At 42.5% G+C, this 22,612-nt stretch overlaps 1 protein-coding gene across 1 annotated transcript in view; it reads left to right on the top strand.

The window, feature by feature from the left end:
- The first annotated feature begins 1,356 nt into the window (after positions 1–1,356).
- senp1 (SUMO specific peptidase 1) overlaps positions 1,357–22,612 on the top strand; it is a 35,386-nt gene continuing 14,130 nt past the window's right edge. Inside the window, exons 1-14 of the mRNA XM_084333642.1 lie at positions 1,357–1,895; positions 2,209–2,267; positions 2,393–2,580; positions 2,665–2,746; positions 3,634–3,826; positions 6,187–6,343; positions 6,475–6,593; positions 14,624–14,901; positions 15,158–15,221; positions 15,683–15,721; positions 15,841–15,925; positions 16,040–16,183; positions 16,309–16,440; positions 22,052–22,255. Coding sequence (XP_084189768.1) covers positions 1,762–1,895; positions 2,209–2,267; positions 2,393–2,580; positions 2,665–2,746; positions 3,634–3,826; positions 6,187–6,343; positions 6,475–6,593; positions 14,624–14,901; positions 15,158–15,221; positions 15,683–15,721; positions 15,841–15,925; positions 16,040–16,183; positions 16,309–16,440; positions 22,052–22,255 — 1,878 coding nt within the window. The 5' untranslated portion in view covers positions 1,357–1,761. The remainder of the gene's footprint in view (positions 1,896–2,208; positions 2,268–2,392; positions 2,581–2,664; positions 2,747–3,633; positions 3,827–6,186; positions 6,344–6,474; positions 6,594–14,623; positions 14,902–15,157; positions 15,222–15,682; positions 15,722–15,840; positions 15,926–16,039; positions 16,184–16,308; positions 16,441–22,051; positions 22,256–22,612) is intronic.

The following is a 22,612-nucleotide window of genomic DNA, read 5'->3' as shown; positions in this document are numbered from 1 at the left end:
TTCTCACTGATCATGTAAACCTTTAATTGTATTATTTGTAGCGCATAGTTTCTTTGTGTAGGGTTATGTACATGCTTCTATGTGCTATGTATTGTTTCTGTTGTGTACAAATTAATTATCACATTTTTCATTTACAACATTTACCCCACAGTGATGTTAAGAAGAGTAAATCACTATGAATAAAATATAACTAATATTGTGTAGGTTAAACATGCTGCAGATATTTTATTTGTGAAAACTGAACGTTATTACTGTTATGTCTTTTCTCAAAGTATTTAATGTTGATATATTCTCAACTTTTTAAGTATGTATAGCCTAGATAGGCTGGAACAATTTGCCTTTTGATAAAAAACAACATTATTTTAGTCCGTTTAAAGAGAAAAGTGGCTGGTAAGCTATAATTCATGAGAATTAAGATTTTATTTTTCTATGGAAGTCCTGAATGTTGAATTTGAGCAAATGTTCATTTTATGATATGAAACAATGCTACAGTTTGGAACTTGAAATGAAGTTGTAGTTTACTGATGTGGCCTTGAAATACCTTGTCTTTATTTGGTTCCAACTGCGTTATTGTTGTAGAGGTACATTTCACATTGCTTTTACTGTATTTATTTAGCCTATATATTGGTATTAAAGGGTGAATGTGAATGAATGTATGTAGTGTTTAAATCAAATAAAAGATCTATAACTAAGTATGTTTTGACACTATTCAGACGCAGGCATACATTACATTTAGGTAGCCGAATCCTTGTTAGCATTGGACAGGCCATAATACTTGTTGGTGTTGAACAGACTTTAAAAAAATGCCATGTAGGTTTAATCTAGACCAGTGGTTTCCTATGAGGGGTCCTTGAAGAGGTTTGAGAGGATTTCCAGAGAATAGTTTAATTTCACAGTTTCATTCACTAGAATTTTGTCCAATTAGAGAATAGCCTATAAGAGTGACTACTCTAATCATACATTTAAATCTCTCCACTGTTATCTCCTCGCCTACGGTAATCTGACACATAAGGAATTCTAGACTAAGCCATATTTTACAATAAACATCTTCTCCGGTGGTGGTCAGTGAGACAAGATCTTATCAAATGGGGGGGGTGTCCCCGGTCTAATGTGTATCAATGTAGTGGTCATTGACATGAAAAAGGTTGAGAATCACTGATAGATGCACTTTGAATGCTTTCGCCAGAGCACTCGAAGGGGCGGTAATGCAACAATTACGGATGTCAACCGCCGTTAAACTTCACCACTGAAGAAGAAGTCGGGGAGCGCTCGAAGTTACACTGGCAGCTCATCCAATCAAAATGTGTGATGGTCAAACGCTGAGTTCAGCCATGTTGTGGTTTTGAATGAGGAAGAAGCGGGAGAGGTTATCCTTTAGCGAGTTTAAATACCAGTTAAAGTCACGTCCAGATCATATATTTATATTTAGGGGCGAGTCAAAATGATATTCGGCATTGTGGAACGTGGTGCCCGCGATTGAACACATTCCAGCAGAAATAAACAAGTTAACGTTAGCTAACGGTAGTTGTATTAGCTCGCTAGCTAACGTTAGCAACTTAGCTTAGCTCGCTAGCTAGCTCAATTCGTGGAAAAGTAACATGATAACGTTATTTGTTAGCAGTGTTCGCCAGCGAAATAGCAGCTAAACGGTCTCAGTCGAATGACGTGTATTGGCTTCATTTGTTTTGTCTGTGCTCTCAGGCCAATTGAAAGCAACCGTAGCGGTTTATTGTAGCGGGTGCCTTTTAACCTCTTTTAACAATGTTCAGCCAAATCTACGAATGGATAGGAACAGGATTTGCCAATCTTCGCAATGGAGTGCCAGCTGTGGACCCCTCGGACGCACACGGGGCGCAGGACAGTGGTCAGTTGAAGAGGAAAAGACCAGTCGAACGGTATGAGCGCCGCCTTTAATGTTACAACTGTTATTATCTTGGGTGGAAGACAGTAGCCACTGCTTAAACACCATCATTATTTTGGTGAGAGGTCACCATGCCAACTGCAACTTGCTTGGAAGTTCACATGGCTATTTAACGTGACTGCAGGATTGGCCAAGAGATATCACTGCATGCATGTGGAAGATCAGTTTTGTAGTGAGGATAATGTATTAACTCATTGATTATAATTTAAAAAAAGTGATATTATTTGACATGCATTATTAACTGTAGTTGTCAACACTGACTAAGCTCGTTTGATCACCTTTTGAAGTTTGGAAGATGAAGATGCCATTGAGCAAGATGGCATACCAGTGAAGAAATCTCGAATGGGTAATTACAAACGTATCTTTTGATGTGCAGAATTCCGCACTTTATAATATTTCCAGATGTAGTACAAGTTGCATAGAAACTACACCTACTGTATTGGAACGTGCCATTCTGGTTGGTTTCCCCAGGGGACCTCATGGACACGGTAAAGACTGCAGCTGAGGGGGTGAAAAGCCACAGCTCTAACGCTGCGACCTGGGTGAGGAACAATGTGGGCCCTACCTTGAGGACCATTCTGCCCGCCTCTCCTGGTCCCCCACCAGCAGAACCCCAACTTGGGGCCTCAACCTCAGCTGGAACCTGGGCGGAGACAGAGGTATGGGTCCAAATCCTGGATATCACTACTAGATTTGTTTACATGTTTCACTGAGAAGTCTCACTGATGTCTGTTTGTTTCTAGGTTGCAGAGACAAACTCTGTCTCTCTGAATGAGACATTTGCTGCTCCCTCAACTACTCTGGAGTGGAAAACATCCAAATCAGGTAAGAAATGAATGGCATTTTAAGCAGTATTCTCCAACTTTTAGCAAGAGTCTCTTGTGCACTGTAAAATAATGTCTCCCACATGAACAGCCATCCTGGTGTTTGCTCTCATTGAAATATGTATTCGCCACCATGCGAGTTCAGGCTTATTTATTTATATATATATAAATGGAGTGATACTGATAATAACTTGTGTACTATAAGTAATAAACTTAGGACCAAAGACACTGTTATTTGTTTATTACATTTCTAAATGATCAATGACTAGTGGCATTCTTTGTGCTTCAGTCCTTTACCCTCCATGTCAGAAAGTTTGTATTCCCCTTTCTTAATGGTTTACCCCAGAGCAGACCTAAATCAAATCAAATCAAATTTATTTGTAAGGCCTGACAACACACGTTAATGTCCCCATGGGCCGGACACGTCTTCTTTAAACATGTCAAGAAGAAACATCACAATAAATCAAGAACAAAACAAAAACACCATGAAGTCAAAAAAAATGTAAAATAAATTAATGCAACACTCTCAGACCCACGCGAAGGTAAGGAAAAACTCACTAAAACCTAGCAATAGGAAAAAATGCACCAGTCAATGTGGAGGAGAGAAACCTTAGAAGGGACGTTCCAGGGGGATCTCCCTTCTTAGATGTCGGTGATAGTAGTGTTGCAATAAAACAGGCAAAACAGTTGGTAAGCATGCACACATGCGTGTAGTGAAACACAGATAAGTGCACACATACGTGTAATGAAACACAGATGAGTGCTGCAATAGCAACTGAACATTTTGAAAGGTTGAAAATAGAGCTGATGGCTGATCCATTTGACCTCCAGTTCCTTGTGACCTCCGATGGGATTCTTATTCTTGTGCCACTTGGTCCTTCATTGTAGAGTCCTGCAGAATGGAGAAGTCACTCCTGGGATCAAAAGTGTGCAGGAGGCAAGTGTGTATGGGTTTGTTGCATCGCGAAGTGCCCAAAACCAATGGGCACTCGGTCATCTTGTCGCCCTCCAGCACCTTCAACGCATGCCCACTTCCACGGCTAGGCAGGCCCCTCACCCTCCGGACACTTGGTATAACAAGGTATGCTGCTCTCTCTCTCTGTTCTTGCTGCTGGAGAAAAGTAACTCCTACTTTTTGAATGTTCACTTTTTATCGTGCGTGAGATGGGGCTGGTCCGAATAAAAAAACACACACACACATGAGCACACACACTGTACACGCTCACACACTAGCAGCCACTTTAACATGAGCAAGCACACACTCATGCTGCATACGCCCACACTTATGGCCACGAAGGAAAGGTCACTTTAAAAATAGTATAGTATAACCGGAGATTGTATAAATTAGCATGTACAGAAAGACACTACCAAAGTACCTAGCATGTCCTCCATGCTCTGTAAATAACTTATGTACATATACCGATATGCCCTAATATGTTACTTGTTTATTGCACAATGTTACTTGTTTATTGCACAATGTTGATTCTATCATATGTTATTTGCACATCGTTGCGGGCAAGACCACCCGCATTTCATTGTATACTTGTATGCCGTGACAAATAAAACTCTTGACTTGAAAACGTTTAAGGGTTCGGACGTTCGTTGCTGTTTACGAATGAAGCTCTGAATGGCAGCGAGGTCAAACGTTCTGTCATAATGTAATAATAATGCCAGCTCTGCTCACTGCTTCTGCTTTTAACTCTGAAATGTATGATATAAGAAAATATAAAGATATTGAAGTACCGTAGGAGCTCAACAGAGCAATTGTTTACGTTTAACCCCAGAGTTAATTTAACCATGTTGATGGGAGACAGGCGACGTGTTTAACATTATTCCAATAAAAGTCACCTAGCGTTACAAATATTCTGTCAGCCTCTTGGTTATTGAGGGTCATTATATTGGCTTATTATTAAGGCTGTCAAATATATCGCGTTAATATCGCGTTAACTCCCGATTCTATTAATGCCACTAATTTTTTTAACTCAAGATTAACTAAAAAAAAAAAAACATGTTTTTTTTTTTTTTTTTTTACTAGACTTCACTCAGGTGTATTATTGATGCTCTCATTGATACTATGTTTGTTTCTGAAGTGTGTGTGTGTGTGTGTGTGTGTGTGTGTGTGTGTGTGTGTGTGTGTGTGTGTGTGTGTGAGATATAGAGAGAGAGGGGGGTGAGAGAGATGAGGAAGGGGCAAAAGAGAAAAAGAGCTGGGAGAGTGTGTGTGAGGGAGAGAGGGGGGTGTGTGATTAATCAGCCCTTGTGTGTGTGAATGTAACAAGTTCCTAACGTTTTCTTTCCCCTATTATTTCATGCACACTTTATTCATTGTTTTAAATTATTATTTTCTTTTAAGTTATTTTGTGCATCACTCTGTTTTGAATTTGATGCAAATTTGCAATGCATGAGGGTCATCCTTTTGTGTTAAATGGCTGCACAAAGCAAGCATTTGTTGACTCGCATGTTGATAAGAGTATTAAAACTTGGAACTTGAAAAAGATCTGTTTAAGGTTAAAAAAAAATGCGATTAATTTGCGATTAATCGCGAGTTAACTATGGACAATCATGCGATTAATCAAGTTAAATATTTTAATCGTTTGACAGCACTACTTATTATACAACTCTTACTTGCCCGATGCAAAGACATTAAACCCCACTCTAACTAACAGCTAGCCACAACTTCAGCATATCGTTCCGTATCAATACTAATAATTAACGTTACATTACCTCCGCTCTTTCTGCACTGCAGCAGCTCTCTGTTTGGTACAGCCATGTTGTCTCGAATGTTTGGGCCATGAGTCATGACCAAGTAGCACAAGCTAGCCACAACTGCATATCAAAAGTCCATGAAGTAGGCGTGAAGTGAGCAACATGTTGTTGGCACATTTGATTCCAACCTAACAAACGTTTAGTGATTAACGTTTCTCCATAGAAACCTTGTTTATTTTCCTGGCTCGTCACACACACACATCTCACGCTTCCAGCTGTAGACGCGCATCGCAAGGTAAACACACACACGCCTCACAGTCCGAGCGAACCCACCCACACTCATGTGTACGGTGGCTCACAATGAACAAACTGGACAATCATTTAGCCAAATGATCTACACACTAATAAACAAGATAATTAAAATCCTGAATTGAGCTTTGAATGTTAATATACAGTACGAATTCCGAACCATTCAAACGTTTGGGACCAGCCAGCCCTAGCAGGAGATCATCATGAGAGGAAACTTTATTATCCCCAAGGGGGAAATTGTGTTGTAACTTGTCAACAGTACTAAAAGTCAATATGATAAGCAGATAAGAACATGAAGAAAATGTATGCAGATAATAAAATAACATAATAAAATAAAAGGATGAAAGGGGTAGAAACACCACTAGTGAGTCATTGTTAGTTTGCATTTTGTTTTGATTTAACAAATTGTAATTGTTGTCCCTGCAGTCCGTCTAATGCCACGGGGACCAGCACAACCAGCAGCTCCAACGTCACCAGCAGCATGTACGAGAAAACCTTCCCCATCAGAGTGGTCCAGAGCCCGACACACAGCAGCTCCTCCAGCCGCCTGCTGGGGACCAGGGCGCACTGCACGGCACAAGAGGTCAGACGTTAACACTGTAAACACTGGGCCCGTAACCGTAAGCATCATGTCACTCTGGTGTTCTCTCACGGTGTCTCTTCCCTTCCTTTTTAACCTCACGTGCCTCTGCATGTTTCCCTCCGTACCCGCAGTCTATCCGTGAGGAGGAGAAGGAGGTGTATAGACAGTTGCTGACGATGGTCTCCGGGGGACAGTCTTCGTTCCTCCACAATGGCAGCTCCCACTCCATTGTACGGTCGCACAGAGATTTGTAAGTATTGTGCGGTCGGAACCACCAGGGACGTCCATGATTTGATTGCGATTGTTAGGGCCGTGATTTTAATCTCTACCATGGTTTCGACGTCTTCAGAGGACGTGGTTTAGTTTTAAAGGAGCAATATGCAGGTTGTTTAGTGGCATGAAATAAATCCAGAATCCTTTGGTAGGCATTCTCTTAAAGGATACAGTACAATGATTTCTTAATTCAGTCATAAATAGCTTTTTGCGGAATGTTAATCTCAGGACTGTCATTTTTTTATGACTGAAGTAAGCAGACACTGCACCCTCGTTGCCTAGTTTGGGGGGGTGGGTGTGTGTTCTGATTCTCTTGTGGATCAAGGGGAAGTGGTCACCTACCCCTCCCACTAGCCCTCGAGACAGTGTTCCAAAGGTGATTACAACTATTTCCACTGCTCCAAATCAAGAAATAAAAAATTTAATTGATTTAAGTATCTCTGTTTGCAGAGCTATATCTATATTCTATATTTAGCTACGGAGACAATACTATGGCTCATTTGACAGTAGGGATGCCCCCCGGACCCCGGTTCTAAACGGGAACCGGTACTGAATTAGAAAAAACCGGAGTATTAATAAGCTCCGACGTTATCGGTACTGCTATCGATACTCGAGAAAGTATTATTATTATGAGGTTTTTTTTCCAGGAATTTAAACGTTGCAAACTATCTCTCCTCTCTCTGTCTCTGCACGAGAAGCGAGCCGCAGCAAGCCATTACACACACTTGTCGCGAGCCGCTCACACTCACACATACACTGGTAGGGACTGGAGGTGCCTGTCCGTGGCTAGCTACATTAGCTACGGAGCTAATAGTCAGTTTCAGTGTTGCTGGATGGTACACTCTAACGTTAACGTTATGCCGAGTTCATACTACACTACACGTATGAACTCTACATAGCGTTAACGTTACTCCGTTTCCATGAAGTGTTTAATTAGCAGCAATCTGTTGTTGAAAATTTAACGTTAACGTGGCTAGCTACGGAGCTAATAGAGTGTACCATCCAGCAAATCCGTTGTTGAAAATTTAACGTTAAGGTAGGTATCCGATGCACTTCCGGCGTGGACAGGAAAACGTAGTGAAATCGTTGTAGTCATTTTGTAGTCTTATTAACTAAAAGATTTTAACAAAATAAAAAGCAGCAGCACTATTGCATAACTGAGTCATGTTTGCTATGTATTTCTTTCTTTAGGGGAGTAGGACATTTGTTTCACAGTTTTAGCATGATGTTTTATAGATGGCCAGGTTAAACACAGGTTTTTGTTTTTTAAGAGGGGGGGGGTTTGATTTGATTGAAGTTTATTTCAAATATGCAACACAACAAACAAATATCAAGTACAGATATAGCCTTAAGCCGTTCAAATAATAATTTATAATTTTTTTTTAAATTTAAATATATTTAAATAATAATCTAAAAGAACCGATAAGAGTATCGATAAAGTACCGAACCGTTAACACTTTGGTTGCCTTGGGTTAAATTAATGATATACCATAGGTTGCCGGCTCTATTTGTCTATGGAGAAGTACCCCTTCTTTGCATGGCTATAACTTTTTAAATTCTATTGCTACATTGCCATTATTAGGGCCCATTCAAAGTCCTATATGTATTGTTCATTGTGTAGCAACGTTAAACTTTTTCATTCACATATTCATAGTAAAGTATGGTCTAATGTATAAGTATGTTTTCATCTCTTTCTGCAGCTTTCTCCAGAACGTGATCTATAGCCCCAAATGCATTATATTGATGATGCAATACAGTTTTATGGCAATCAGCGCGATATAAAAAATTCCAACTAGACGTACTTCTAGAAGTTACTACACGTCATCTGATGTTGACCGGATGGGCTAGGGGGCGTTTATAATTCCGTGGGCAGCGTTATACCAATCATCTAATGTGGGTCAAATGTTGATAATAGCAGTTAGTATCGAAGACGGTAACGTTACACGCTGAAACTCACCCCAGTCTCCGCGCGCCGTTGGGCGATCATCATCGAGTTGAAATCTTATCATTATGGGATGTAAATTTACCCGGTCCATCTCCAGCTTGTATAATGGTATATACGTCCAAATCATGTTGTTTATCGAGTTATTGGCAATCGATCACTGTGTAGTGTGACGAGCCAGAGTCGCGGGACCTATAGCGAGCGCCGGAAGTACTACGGTCGTCTAGGACAACCTCTATTCAACATCCTGTTTGGCGATTGCGCCGATCGGCCACCAGATGGCGCTCCTGAACCGCCAGAGAGCTCAGTGGGTCCTGCTGGTGGATCTCAGGCCAGCGGAGGGGACATATGAATCCGATCGCAGATTTTTGAAATATTGATATAAGGACGCTGTACAGCGTCCCCCGGCAACTTGAGCATGGCCAGCAATGACGTGAAAAGACGTTTCATGGCAGTCAAAGTGTTAAGCAGTATCGATAAGAGTAGTAGTATTGATAAAATCCTAACGATACCCATCCCTATTTGACAGTCACTATCTCTCGTCCAACATGTAAAAAAGAGTAAATCTTTTCATGTGTTATCCCGTGGTGAATATTGTATAGGTTCAGAGTGATCCTGGCTAATTCCTGGAAGCTGAGTTATGGAGCACTATGTGCATTTTGCGAAAGTCGTTCGTGTTACTCGGCTGGACACGATATTATTTCCAAATCAAAGGTATATAATAGGTATTATGTTTCATCATGAAGGCATCAAAGGGGGGGGGGTTGTTTTGTGATGCTCTGATCGTCAGCAATGGCATATGTTTTGAATACTACATACGTTGATCGTTGAGATCGATGTGAAATCATTGTAATAATAATAATAATTCATTTTATTTATATAGCGCTTCTCAAGGACCCGAAGTCGCTGACAGTAGGCAGAGTAACATAGTAAAACAAAGAAACAAAAAAGGAACATAAGACCACGGGGGAAACAGGGGAAAGCAGCATGAGATAACACAGAAACATAGAGCGACAGTAACACACATCAAGCAGGTTGGAGGGGGGGGGGGGGGGGGGGGAGGGGGGGTTGAAGGCTAGGGAGAACAGGTGGGTTTTGAGGCGAGATTTGAAGGTGGAGAGTGTGGGGGAGTTTTTATTGTAGGATAAAAGTAGGATTGATGTCATATACCTTTTGATAGGAGGTATTGCAAAAAGAATATTCCAATTGTCTGATCGCGATTTCCAGTATTGATGTCCATCATGAAATCGGACAAACTATGCATGAAGTGTGCTGGATGAATGCGTTCCAAAGGGCTCGAATGAAGCCTTTCACTTGCCCGGGTACCATTTCTCCGCCTGGACCATATATAATGTAACAGAGTGTGAAATAAGGTTTCAAAGGGTGGGCGATACTGCCACCTAGCAGGATTTGGCCGGCATTGCAATCTCGGCGTCTCAGAATGAGTCCCAATGATACACCGAGGTCCGTGAGACTGTATAGAATAAAAAAATCGAATAAAAGAAAAAACGATAAACGATAGAAAACCCGACTATACTCGGGTTCTGGCGCTCAACGCATGGCGAGATAACCCGACTATAGTTGTGGTTGGCCGTGAATGAGTTAATGGTATGTCAGTTTAGCGATCAGATAGGGCGAAACGGCTCAACCGGATGAACCAAGTAGTAACTTCATCTAAAAATATCCTGTAAATAAAGTGTCGTATTTTATACGTACAATAAATACATAGGCCTATCATTACTATATGTAACTACACTGTTCTAGGCCCTGCAAAAAATAAATACGCTGATGCATAGTACGCAAGTCCATGACATTATTTTACTACTGAAGGGTTTCGCTACCCAGTCAAGGGCACTCCAAAACGAGGAGTAGGGCCAAGGGAAGGGGATTGCGATTGGGCTGTACACACTGCTCCTCCCCTCCCTCTCTTGTAATAATAATAATTCATTGCATTTATAAAGCGCTTCTCAGGAACCAGAAATCGCTGACATTAGGTGGGGAAAACAGAGAAAACAAAGAAACAAAAGGAACATAAGACCACAGGAAAACAGGGAAAACAGCATGGTACACAGAAAACATAAGGCAACCGTAACAAAGATAACAGGTTGGGGGGGGGGTTAAGGTTGGGGAAGGTTGAAGGCTAGGGCGAACGGGTGGGTTTTGAGGCGGGATTTGAAGGTGGAGAGTGTGGGGGAGTCTGATGGTCTGAGGGAGGGAGTTCCCCAACCGGACCAAACTGGCTTCATAAGAGGTCGCCTGATCACTGATAACATAAGACGAATACTGCACGTACTAGATGCAGACAAGGATGACACCATACCTAAGGCGATGCTGTCCCTGGATGCTATGAAAGCCTTTGACGGGCTGGAATGGTCGTATCTATGGGCAGTATTAGAAAGGATGGGGTTAGGAAAAGGATTCATTGATATGATTAAAGTATTATACAAAGACCCATCGGCCATGATTACAACAGGTACAATCATCTCCAAAATCTTTCCGGTATCACGCTCAGCCAGACAGGGTTGCCCTCTTAGTCCCGGACTATTCGATCTATCATTAGAGCCTTTAGCACAATATATAAGACAATCCCAATCCATAGAACCAATCGTAATCAAGGGCACACAACATAAAATTAGTTTATATGCGGACGACGTAATATTGTTCATGCAAAGCCCCAACACCACATTGCCTCATCTACTCAAGTTGATTGAGAACTTTGGTGATTTATCGGGATTTAAGATAAATTGGCCGAAGTCGGCTTTCCTTCCACTTAACACCCCTGCAAAAAAAGATATAACCCTCCCAGGTGAGATACCTACGGTAAAACATTTTAGATGCTTGGGAGTGGAAATATTCCCCACCATAAGACAAACGGTGAAGCACAATTACACAAAAATACAAAACAAAATCAAAGACGACCTTGATAGGTGGGCAAAACTTAAAAACTCAGTACAGGCAAGGATATCAATAGTTAAGATGGATGTACTACCTAGAATCAACTTCTTCAGTTCAATGCTACCGTTACCCCCTCCAGAGGGTTACTGGAAAAGATTACACTCCTCCACATACAAATTTATTTGGAATAACAAACCACCACGTATAAAAAGATCCACCGCACAGAGAAATAAAGCAGACGGTGGCATGGCATTTCCAGATTTATTCCACTATTTTAAGGCGTACACATTAAGACCATTGACAACATGGTTTGATCCCCAAGCATTAGTATCCTGGAGAAAATTGGAAGAAAACATAGTAGCCCCACATAGACTGAAGGACATAGCATACACTAAACTACCAATCAAGCACTGTGAACGGAAATTTGGCCCCATAATTACCCATGCGATCCGGATATGTCCTAACCCACAAAAATGGCACAATCACACTCCCTTATTCAATAACAATGCACTCTTAATTGAAAAACGACCTATAAGATTCCCTATATGGTAGGGCTGTCTTAAATACTTCGAAGCTTCGTTCGATGGCACAAGCTTCGAACATTAAAAAAAAAATCGAAGTTTAAAAAAAATAAATATTATTTTTTTTTCAAAAATAAAAATTCAATTTTTTTTTTACTTCGGTGTGTGTGTGTGTGTGTGTGTGCGTGCGTGCGTGCACTACCCATCCCAGTTAGGACAGCCGAATCCCGTCCAATCTTTTGCCGTCGACTAAAGACTCACTTCTTCAACCATTATCTGAAATGATTAAAAAAAAAAAAAAAAATCTAACCGTGACTAACCTTACTGTCATGCACTTGTCCTAATAAACTAACCTACACTGTAACACGCAACACTTTGATGAACATTGTTACTCAGCTGATAGAGTTGTACCCTTCTTGCTGTCTTGTCGTACAGAACTTGTAAGTCGCTTTGGATAAAAGCGTCAGCTAAATGACTAAATGTAAGTGTGTGTGTGTGCGCGCGCCTTGTAGAATTCCACACATAAGAAAGAAAGATACTGGGATGAATAAACAAAATAGGAAATAAAATGTAGAAATGCATGCAATACATAAATAAATATGAATCTCCATATATGAAATATAACATTTAGATAAGGTGCTACTTAGATGTTTTGGTGAGTTCTTTGTTTTTTTGTGGAAGTTGCCCTTCTTAAAAATGCATGAACATTCACTGATAATTGGTCTGTAGTGGAGTCTACAAGGTCTACATTGCCGGACCCTGTAGAATCCGGACCTTGTAGACTGACATAATTCTGTGCATAGTTTAGTCTACACAGGCCATATTTCAAATAATCAAAATCTTACTTCATTCATCTTAAACATTCTTGATTTGGGGGATTGGTAGTTCCCATGAAATCTGAAGTTGTTCAAACGACAACAGCGATCCACCTTGAATTAAATCACACAGCCGAGTGAAACCTTGTTGGATGCGTCACAGTCACGAAAGGGGCTACTTAATTAATTAATCCAACCCACTTTATTTATAGAGCACATTTAAAAACAACAAAGTTTACGAAAGTGCTGTACAAGTCCCACAACATAAGATAAAAAAAAAAATATTAAAAAAAAATATATATATATATTTTTTTTCTTCTCCTCGAAGCTTCGAATTAAAATCGAAGCTCGGCCCCGAAGCTTCGATTGCCAAAAAAAGCTTCGAAGGTCAGCGCTACTATATGGGAAGAGCAAGGCATACACTCATTAGGGGATGTTTTTAACAACCAGGGTTTTTGTAGTTATGGAGAAATATGCACAAAATTTAATCTCACCAAGTCCACATGGCTTTTTTACATACAGTTACGGCTATGTTTGAAGTCTCACAGTGTTCCATTAGACATACCAATTGAACACCACAGATACCACAAATTCTTCTATGAAAGAGAGGTTTTGTTTCAGGTTTTTATCATCAATTACTAACGTCCTCATATGAAACCCTCCAACTAGACTCTGTCTGGAGGAGGGATATACCAGACCTGGAAAGTGATTTCATTGTATATCCGTATGCCGTGACAAATAAAACTCTTGACTTGACTTGACTTGACTTTGATTGGCAAGGAGCATGGGCAAATGTCCGACTTACATCAAGGAACCCGGACCATCAACAAATCAATCTTAACTATATTCACAGGACATACTTGACTCCTATAAGACTGAACAGAATGGGTCTTAAACAAGACTCCAAATGCTCCCAATGTACAAATGGAGACGAAGGGACATTTATGCACATGTATTGGGACTGCCCACCAGTTAAGGCATTTTGGAAAGATGTGACTCAACAATTATCAAAACTCGTATCTTGGAATATACCTGTACACCCCTCTGTATTACTATTGAATGATGTTTTTGAGTTTGCAGTAAATCCACAGCTAAAGAGATTGGTTTTATCGGGTATCACAGTAGCTAAAAAGCTGATGGCATCACGCTGGTTTCAACCGGAAAAAATGTGCCGGAAAGTTTGGTTTCTTACATATCTCGATGTGATTTATCAAGAAATATCTACAGCAAGAATTCTGGGTCTCAATGAATCCAAAATGTCAATGTGGTTAGAAGTGGTGGAGAGAATAAAAGCTAGCTTATAATGGTAGTGTCTGGTTAGGAGCGAGGGATAATGGAGGTACTATCCAAAGAGGGGTCCGGGAGGGGGGGGGTTCGAGCTGGAGCATATGTGTGTAGGGTTTTAGATAACAGGTATTAGGGGTATATCCTGTATAAGACATTGGTATAAGTGGTAATTTCGTTGGATATACACTGTATACTGTAAAGTATTATTATATACTTTTTTTGCTTTCTGTTTCTGTGCTTGCATGTCATTTTAGCCATCTTAATTGTTAGTTTCATTATGCATTGTGTGTTGAGTACTGACTTTTAATAATTTTGTTTTGCAATAATAAAAAAAAAAAGAGAGAAGGCCCGATCACCAACGTTTTTTGAGCTTGGATGACGGGACAGTGAGGGAGGCAGTGGAGGAGGACCAGAGGGAACGGGTTGGGGCGGTAAGGAAGAAGATCAGTCAGGTAGGGGGGGGGCTATGGAGGGATTTGAAGGTGAGGAGTAGGAGTTGACTGTGAGGAGCTTGTGATGAGCATCTTTCTTCCTTCTCCCACATCAGCACCAGCTTCCTGACCACAAGCCACCGGCTGCTGCACTTCATGCCCCCCGCCGGCTCGGAGGTCGGGGGGACGTTTGAGGGACCCAGCGGACCCCCCAGCCCCCGAGGGATATCCAGCCCGAGCTCCGGCAGCCTCCCCAGCCCAACGGAAGCCTCCGGCGGGCTGGGGAACCAGCCGTGGTCCCCGGGCTCTGATCTCAGTCCCAGCGGAGCATCCAACCTGCCGTCCTCCCCGATCACCCTGCAAGACACATCTTCTCAGGACACGCAGTCCTCGGGTGAGAGATTCACACCTCGTCTTTACAGTCGATGGGATATGAAAGAGAAAATAAAAAAAAATTACATTTTGTACATTTTAGCTTTGTATATTTTGTATAGTGTTTGGTCTTTATTCTTTAACTTTTTTACTGTATGAAGCACAATCTCAGAAGGGTCATACAGAACCAAGCATTTCACTATAATGTACTGTACCTTATATGTGACAAATAAAAGAACTTGAACTTTGTGGGGTAAACTTCTCGTCTTTTCTTGCAGCTCATGATGGGGACTCGTTGATAATTGTGAAAGAGAAAAAGGGTAAAAAGCCAGACACCTCGAGGTTTGTATTTGTGTTACCTTCCACTTCAACTTTATTAACTTATTTAAAAACTCTAATTTTATAACATTGACACAAGATGATAGAAAAACCAACTATTGTTTCTTAATAAATCAAACTTGTTGGCAGTTATTTAATGAGAGCACCTTACCTGGTGGAACGCCTGCATCAGACCAACTTTAAGGCTAAGCACTGTGTTGGGGAAAAGCAGCTTGTTCCCCACAGTGATACTTTGATGATGATCTGAATGCTGCCGGTTTGAGACCTGCCCGGCATGGCACTGCTCTGTGTGTATCCTATTAGCAGCGGGGGTGATTCATGACAATTGACTTGGATGTTCTTTTTTAACTGTGGATGTATTTAAAATTAAATGCATCCGTACAAATTTCTTGTGGTATTCTTTATTTATTTTTGCCCTTTGCCCCTTTCACACATGCTAAACAATCTTTTTCCACTTTCTTCAGTGTGCCATGCTTCCAAGCGGAGTTATGGATCAAGGAATTGTAAGCAAACTCTTACAATATCTTACATATCAGTCCATGTTTGACCGCATGATTTATTGATCTTATGTATAACCAGAGCTAAGGGATGACGACGATGTGTTGTTTTTTCCCCCGTGTAGGACTAGCATGTATGACTCTCGAGCGCGGGAGAGACGGAGACAGATTGATGAGCAGGAGGCTTTGGCTGCGCAGCTTCTACGACAGGTGAGTCTCTACTACAAAGAACCCTCTTGGGCAGATAAAACATTTTTATATACTTGTTGGCTTATTGTAGGTCTCTCGTCATTCCACTAACCAGCCTCTGCTCTTGGTTTTCAGCGTCTGTCCGAAGAAGAGCAGCTCAGCCCGGATGTGGAAGTCCACGTACGAGTCCCTCTGGAGACTGAGGTTCCTATGGCTCCTGTCGTCGAGGAAGAGCCTGAGGCCTTGGAGGAGAAACCGGAGTTCCCTGAACTAACTAAGGTGCACTTCTCCCGTCTCCCGACTTGGTTAATTTGGTCCACTCTGGTGGTTCAGGTCTAGGTGCGCTTTGGTTGGATCTCACAAGGTTTCTTCTCCACCTCATTAACGTTCTTTGTTGTATGAAGGAGATGGAAGTTGAGGTGGGCAAGGCGCTGAGAGGAAGCCATACAGACGAGGTGCTGAGTAAAGGCTTTAGACTTACGATCACACGCAAGGACCTGCAGACCCTCATCCACCTCAACTGGCTCAATGATGAGGTGAGTGCACACCACCACCATCATGTGACCACAGGGACTAGCTTTATGATTGTCTTTTTATATTTTTGTATGTTTCTCCTATGGCGATAATGCCCGCTTTTATTATGAAATTCATAGCGCAGAGAACTTTTATTATGGAAATAAATAGCAGTTACACACGTAGGGAGAGCAAATGCTATCCGGCAACTAAACGCACATGCAACAATAGCCAGCTGCAGCAAGCTAGCCACCAAACGTTTAAACGGCATATAAAAAGAGAAAAGGTGACAACGAAAATGGACCGTTCAAGTCCGGACGGACTAACAATTTTTGTTATTTGGCAGGGCATGACAATGCTAAACAATCATGTTTATTATGTACTCAGACTGTGGCTGTCGGCAAAGTCACAAACATTCAGCAGCATTTTGAGGCGAAGCATGGCACCTTTAACACAACCTCATCAGCTAAAGAGAGTGCAATGGCCGCATCCCTGCGTGTGGTATGGCACATTGTAAAAAGCTAGAGGCCCTTTACACAGTCTGAGCTAATGAAGGAATGTGCCATTGAAATGCTACAAGAGGTGCTTGATCATGATGAAAAGACAAAAAAGACCGTCACTGACCTCGTTAAACAAATACCAGTGTCCAACAAAAGTACAACCAGACGAGTCGAGGTCCTGGGGGATGACTGCTTCAAGTTGCTCCTTGAGCATCTCAGAATGAAGGCTTTCAGTTAATCAAAGCTGTTTCTGCTCTCTTCGAAAATGTCAAATTCTCCAGCCACCTCCTTCCATTTATCAGTGGACCCTTTTCCCTCTCCCGATGGAGAGTGGACGGCCGAAGCAAAGGCCTTGCTTCCCTCTCTGGACGAAGGAGCTCTCCAACTGGAGATGGTGAAGCTGTCCACTTCAGAGGTGCTGAAAGCGCAACTCCGTAACGCGACTCGTGTCGGAGTCCAACTTCAAGAACATCAAAAGGCTGGCAATGTTTTTCCTGGCCATGTTTGGATCGACATACACCTGCGAGTCCGGCCTGATCCGAATATTATTATTTTCTTTTTAAAAGAGCGTTTTGGTTATTAGACTTGTTTTGGCGTTTTCAAAGGTGTTTGAAATGTATGCTAATTGTTACGTTCAAAGCGGTCCTGCGTATCTAGTTACCATTCCTTAATTTTTTTTGCCTGTTTTTATTTGTGTTAAACAAACAACTGTTCAGGGTTCCCACGGACCTGGAAAACATGGGATTCATGGGATTCATTTTCCAGGTATGGAAAGGCATGGAAACTGAGCAAAAGTGACCAATTACATGGAAATAGAAACAGTTGTCCTGGAAAATTTTATTGGATGATGTGTAATAAAATTTAACTATTGAGCACAGAATTAACATGAGTTTATAAAAACCCTTTACACGTGAACAGCTTTTACTGTAGATACTGTAGAAATGGATGATCCCATGTTGTAGAGCATGCTCTTGGCATCCTATATGGTATATTGGATGTTGGAATTTGATGCAGGCAGCTTGGTGAGCCAATGGAGCCTTGGCATCTACAGTGACACTTGAGTGAAACTTCTTATGCAAGTTTATCCTCAAATGTAAGTAGCTGTGTTTTAACTGTGTGGTAAACCTGGGTTTATCAACGTTAGTTAGTAAGCAGTGCAATCTTGCTAACTAGCTAGCCAACGTTAGCTCTCATAACGAGCCAGTTAGCCAGCGCCAGGTACAGTAGCTAGCCAACGTTAGCTCTCATAACGAGCCAGTTAGCCAGCGCCAGGTACAGTAGCTACCAACGTTAGCTCTCATAACGAGGCAGTTAGCCAGCTCCAGGTACAGTACCTAGCCAACGTTAGCTCTCATAACGAGGCAGTTAGCCAGCTCCAGGTACAGTAGCTAGCCAACGTTAGCTCTCATAACGAGGCAGTTAGCCAGCTCCAGGTACAGTAGCTAGCCAACGTTAGCTCTCATAACGAGCCAGTTAGCCAGCGCCAGGTACAGTAGCTAGCCAACATTAGCTCTCATAACGAGCCAGTTAGCTAGCACCAGGTACAGTAGCTAGCCAACGTTAGCTCTCATAACGAGCCAGTTAGCCAGCGCCAGGTACAGTAGCTAGCCAACGTTAGCTCTCATAACGAGCCAGTTAGCCAGCGCCAGGTACAGTAGCTAGCCAACGTTAGCTCTCATAACGAGCCAGTTAGCCAGCGCCAGGTACAGTAGCTAGCCAACGTTAGCTCTCATAACGAGCCAGTTAGCCAGCGCCAGGTACAGTAGCTACCAACGTTAGCTCTCATAACGAGGCAGTTAGCCAGCGCCAAGTACAGTAGCTACCAACGTTAGCTCTCATAACGAGCCAGTTAGCCAGCGCCAGGTACTGTAGCTAGCCAACGTTAGCTCTCATAACGAGCCAGTTAGCCAGCGCCAGGTACAGTAGCTAGCCAACGTTAGCTCTCATAACGAGCCAGTTAGCCAGCGCCAGGTACAGTAGCTACCAACGTTAGCTCTCATAACGATAGCCAGTTAGCCAGCGCCAGGTACAGTAGCTACCAACGTTAGCTCTCATAACGATAGCCAGTTAGCCAGCGGCAGGTACAGTAGCTACCAACGTTAGCTCTCATAACGAGGCAGTTAGCCAGCGCCAGGTACAGTAGCTCCAACGTTAGCTCTCATAACGAGGCAGTTAGCCAGCGCCAGGTACAGTAGCTACCAACGTTAGCTCTCATAACGAGCCAGTTAGCCAGCGCCAGGTACAGTAGCTCTCATAATGAGCCAGTTAACCAGCGCCAGGTACAGTAGCTAGCCAACGTTAGCTCTCATAACGAGCCAGTTAGCCACCGCCAGGTACAGTAGCTAGCCAACATTAGCTCTCATAACGAGCCAGTTAGCCAGCGCCAGGTACAGTAGCTAGCCAACGTTAGCTCTCATAACGAGTCAGTTAGCCAGCGCCAGGTACAGTAGCTACCAACGTTAGCTCTCATAACGAGCCAGTTAGCCAGCACCAGGTACAGTAGCTCTCATAACGAGCCAGTTAGCCAGCGGCAGGTACAATAGCTACCAACGTTAGCTCTCATAACGAGTCAGTTAGCCAGCGCCAGCTACAGTAGCTACCAACGTTAGCTCTCATAACGAGCCAGTTAGCCAGCTCTAGGTACAGTAGCTAGCGAACGTTAGCTCTCATAACGAGCCAGTTAGCCACCGCCAGGTACAGTAGCTAGCCAACGTTAGCTCTCATAACGAGTCAGTTAGCCAGCACCAGGTACAGTAGCTAGCCAACGTTAGCTCTCATAACGATAACCAGTTTGATTTACAAAAGCTTTTACAAACGCTTTTACAGAGTAAGAGTAGTAGGGGTGAAACGATGCAACCTCACAACGATTAATTTCGATTATGATTACGAGGAGTTGAGAAGAGTAGGAAAAGAAGACAGGAGCGGACACAAGGGGAGGTGTGGAGAGAAGAGGACAGGATGAGATAGGAGAGGAGTGGAAGAGGGAACATAATCCCAGTGCTCGTGTTCCAGTTCAATAAATTGTTGTTCATCTACAGCTTGTTGCATTATTTCATGCATTGATATTATCAATAAGACAATCTCTAAGCATTTACAATGTAGACTTGACTGGTACATCTTTTAAATCAAGTAAGTAGTCAGGTGTCCTAGGGGGTTGTGTGTGTGAGGGGAGGGGGGGCGCGGATGGGGGCGGAAAACTTCAGGGGCCTATAGATCATCACTTAATATGGTACCTGGAAAATCAGGAGGTAGTATGGAAAAAAAATTCAAGGCAAGCGTGGGAACCCTGCTGTTGCGCTTCTCTGCCATGAACAATTAAATGTTCTATGCCTGCGTTAAAGTGTTTCCAGCAGTAGGCTATAATTGCGCAAATTTGATGCTCCTTCATATAACATAAAAACTAAAATGGTTATTGAATGTTACATTTGGACTTGCATTTCATGCAACTGAAATGACATGCTGTTCAAAATAAACTCTTCTCACGTAGCCTATGTCTGCATTTTGAATGAGGGAGGGTGAGGGCATCGGTGTTGGCCCGCCAAGTCATTTGAATCCTATAAATTGGACTGGGCAGACACCTTTTTTTGGAACCCCTGGCTTAGTACTTAATAAATGGAGGGGGCAGGCACCCTTTACCAAGTGACCCCCTAATGCACTGTAAAATCAACACTGTGGTCGTGTTGGTGTGATGGCTCAGATTCAGATTCCTTTATTAAGCCATTTGTGTAAAAACACATTGGTAATTGTTGCAGCAATACAGTGTATGCATTTTTTTCAGAGTAAACGACAAACACCAACACACACAGGACAAAAAACAGTGCAGTGGAGGATTAATCAATTAAATACATATATATATATATATATTCCAGTAAGGACTAGTGCAGTGCAGTCAGTGTCATTGTGCCAGTGTCACTTGGGGGCAGAGGGGGGGGGGGGGGGACCTGAGGCATTGATCAGCCTGGCGGCTGAGGGGAAGAAGCTCAGTCTGTGACGAGCTTTCACAGCCTTTGGGATCCTCAGCCTTCTCCCAGGAGGTAGAGTGGTCGTCTGGTAATTGGAAAGTTCACGGTTCGATTCCGGCTCCACCCAGCAGTGTGTTGGAAGTGTCCTAGCTGCTCCCGATGAGCAGGTTGGCACCTTGCATGGTTGCCTCTGCTGTTGTGTGTGAGTAACTGGGTCAATGTGAGGCATAAGTTGTAAAGAGCTTTGGATAAAAAGCACTATATGAATGTGGTTAATTTACCATGCTTGAAATGTATTGTACCGCAGGCAATTGTTCTAATAACATATTAGCAATCTGAATGGACATGGTGAACAGCTGAACTAAAACTAAAGCTTCAACTAAGCATGTTGAAGTTGCTTGAATTTTACTTTTGAAAAGCTGTATGAACCCTGAGACAAGCAGGGTTGTTTTTATAGGGGCTTTTGTTTACATAATAAGCAATAATAGATATTTGAATAGTTCAAACCTATGTGTTTAGATATTTGAATGTCATTTTGACAGCCCTACACCACATAATAATAATCAGCACTTGATCCTCCAATCAAACCGTTGCTTCTCTTTGACAATTGCAGTTGACTGGCTGAATTGGCAGAAATTGGAACGATTTGAATGTCAATGACGACATTTCCATATGAAGCCAGAGTGCTTAGAATAGCCAAATTGGTCGTCTGTCCTATCTATTATGACAGTTTACTACCTGCTGACGGGAAAACGATCACAGCCAGGGGCTTGTTGTCAAGACATGCCTGTTTTAGAAGTAGATGCCTCCATTTCAGTTTCTAGTTGTGCGATCTGCAGACTGCAGAGTATTTTGTACATGGGTCCACGTATCACTCAGTGGAGTTTCAGCTGACGCTGTGTAAAGTACAGAAGACGTGTCCTTTGCTGAATCTTTCCTATGTAATGAAGGGAATCCAAACTGTTTACACGGTCTCCAAACACCACTTCTCCTGAAGACCAGTAATCTCGTCTGGATGGGTGTTTACTGGCGCCGTGTTGCGTAAGGGTTGGAAGTTAGCCAGCAGGCACATGTGCTAAAACCCAAGCTAGCAGCTGGTCGAGGATGGTGACAGTGAGCCAGAGCACAATGAGATCACTGTCTGTTGCCCCCTCCCCCCCTTATTCTCCCAGGTCATCAACTTCTACATGAACCTGCTGGTGGAGCGCAGCAAGGCACCCAGCCTGCCGCAGGTCCACGCCTATAGCACCTTCTTCTTCGTCAAGCTACTCAGTGCCGGCTACTCTACCGTCCGCCGCTGGACCAAAACCATCGACATCTTCTCTATGGACATCCTGCTGGTGCCTGTTCACCTGGGAGTACACTGGTGCCTCTCTGTAAGTCAACAGAAAGGACTCTCATGAGTAACGGTTATGGAATTTATAGTAAAACACAAAATACTTAATGTCCCAATGATGAGGATAAACACTCAATGTAGAAACCCAATCCCATTGCGAAAAGGGTGTCTGACATGCCTATAAATACTTGGAACTATGGAATTACACACTATGAACGTATTACATGGCCCATAACGTCCCCCAAACAACATTGTCAACTTCAACAGCAGACACATGGCCCTCCCACAACTCAACGTGTAGATAAACAGACGGCGAGAGCCAGCATATCACCAGGGTTATCAAGTGGGCACCTCCTTTCACCGGGGTTTAGTCAAGTTAGGCCCATGACACCTTGGG

The sequence above is a fragment of the Notolepis coatsorum genome (assembly GCF_963971535.1).
Source record: "Notolepis coatsorum genome assembly, chromosome: 17".
Classification (NCBI taxonomy): domain Eukaryota; kingdom Metazoa; phylum Chordata; class Actinopteri; order Aulopiformes; family Paralepididae; genus Notolepis; species Notolepis coatsorum.
Note: the sequence above shows the minus strand (reverse complement) of the source record. Positions and strands in the feature narration are given on the sequence as shown.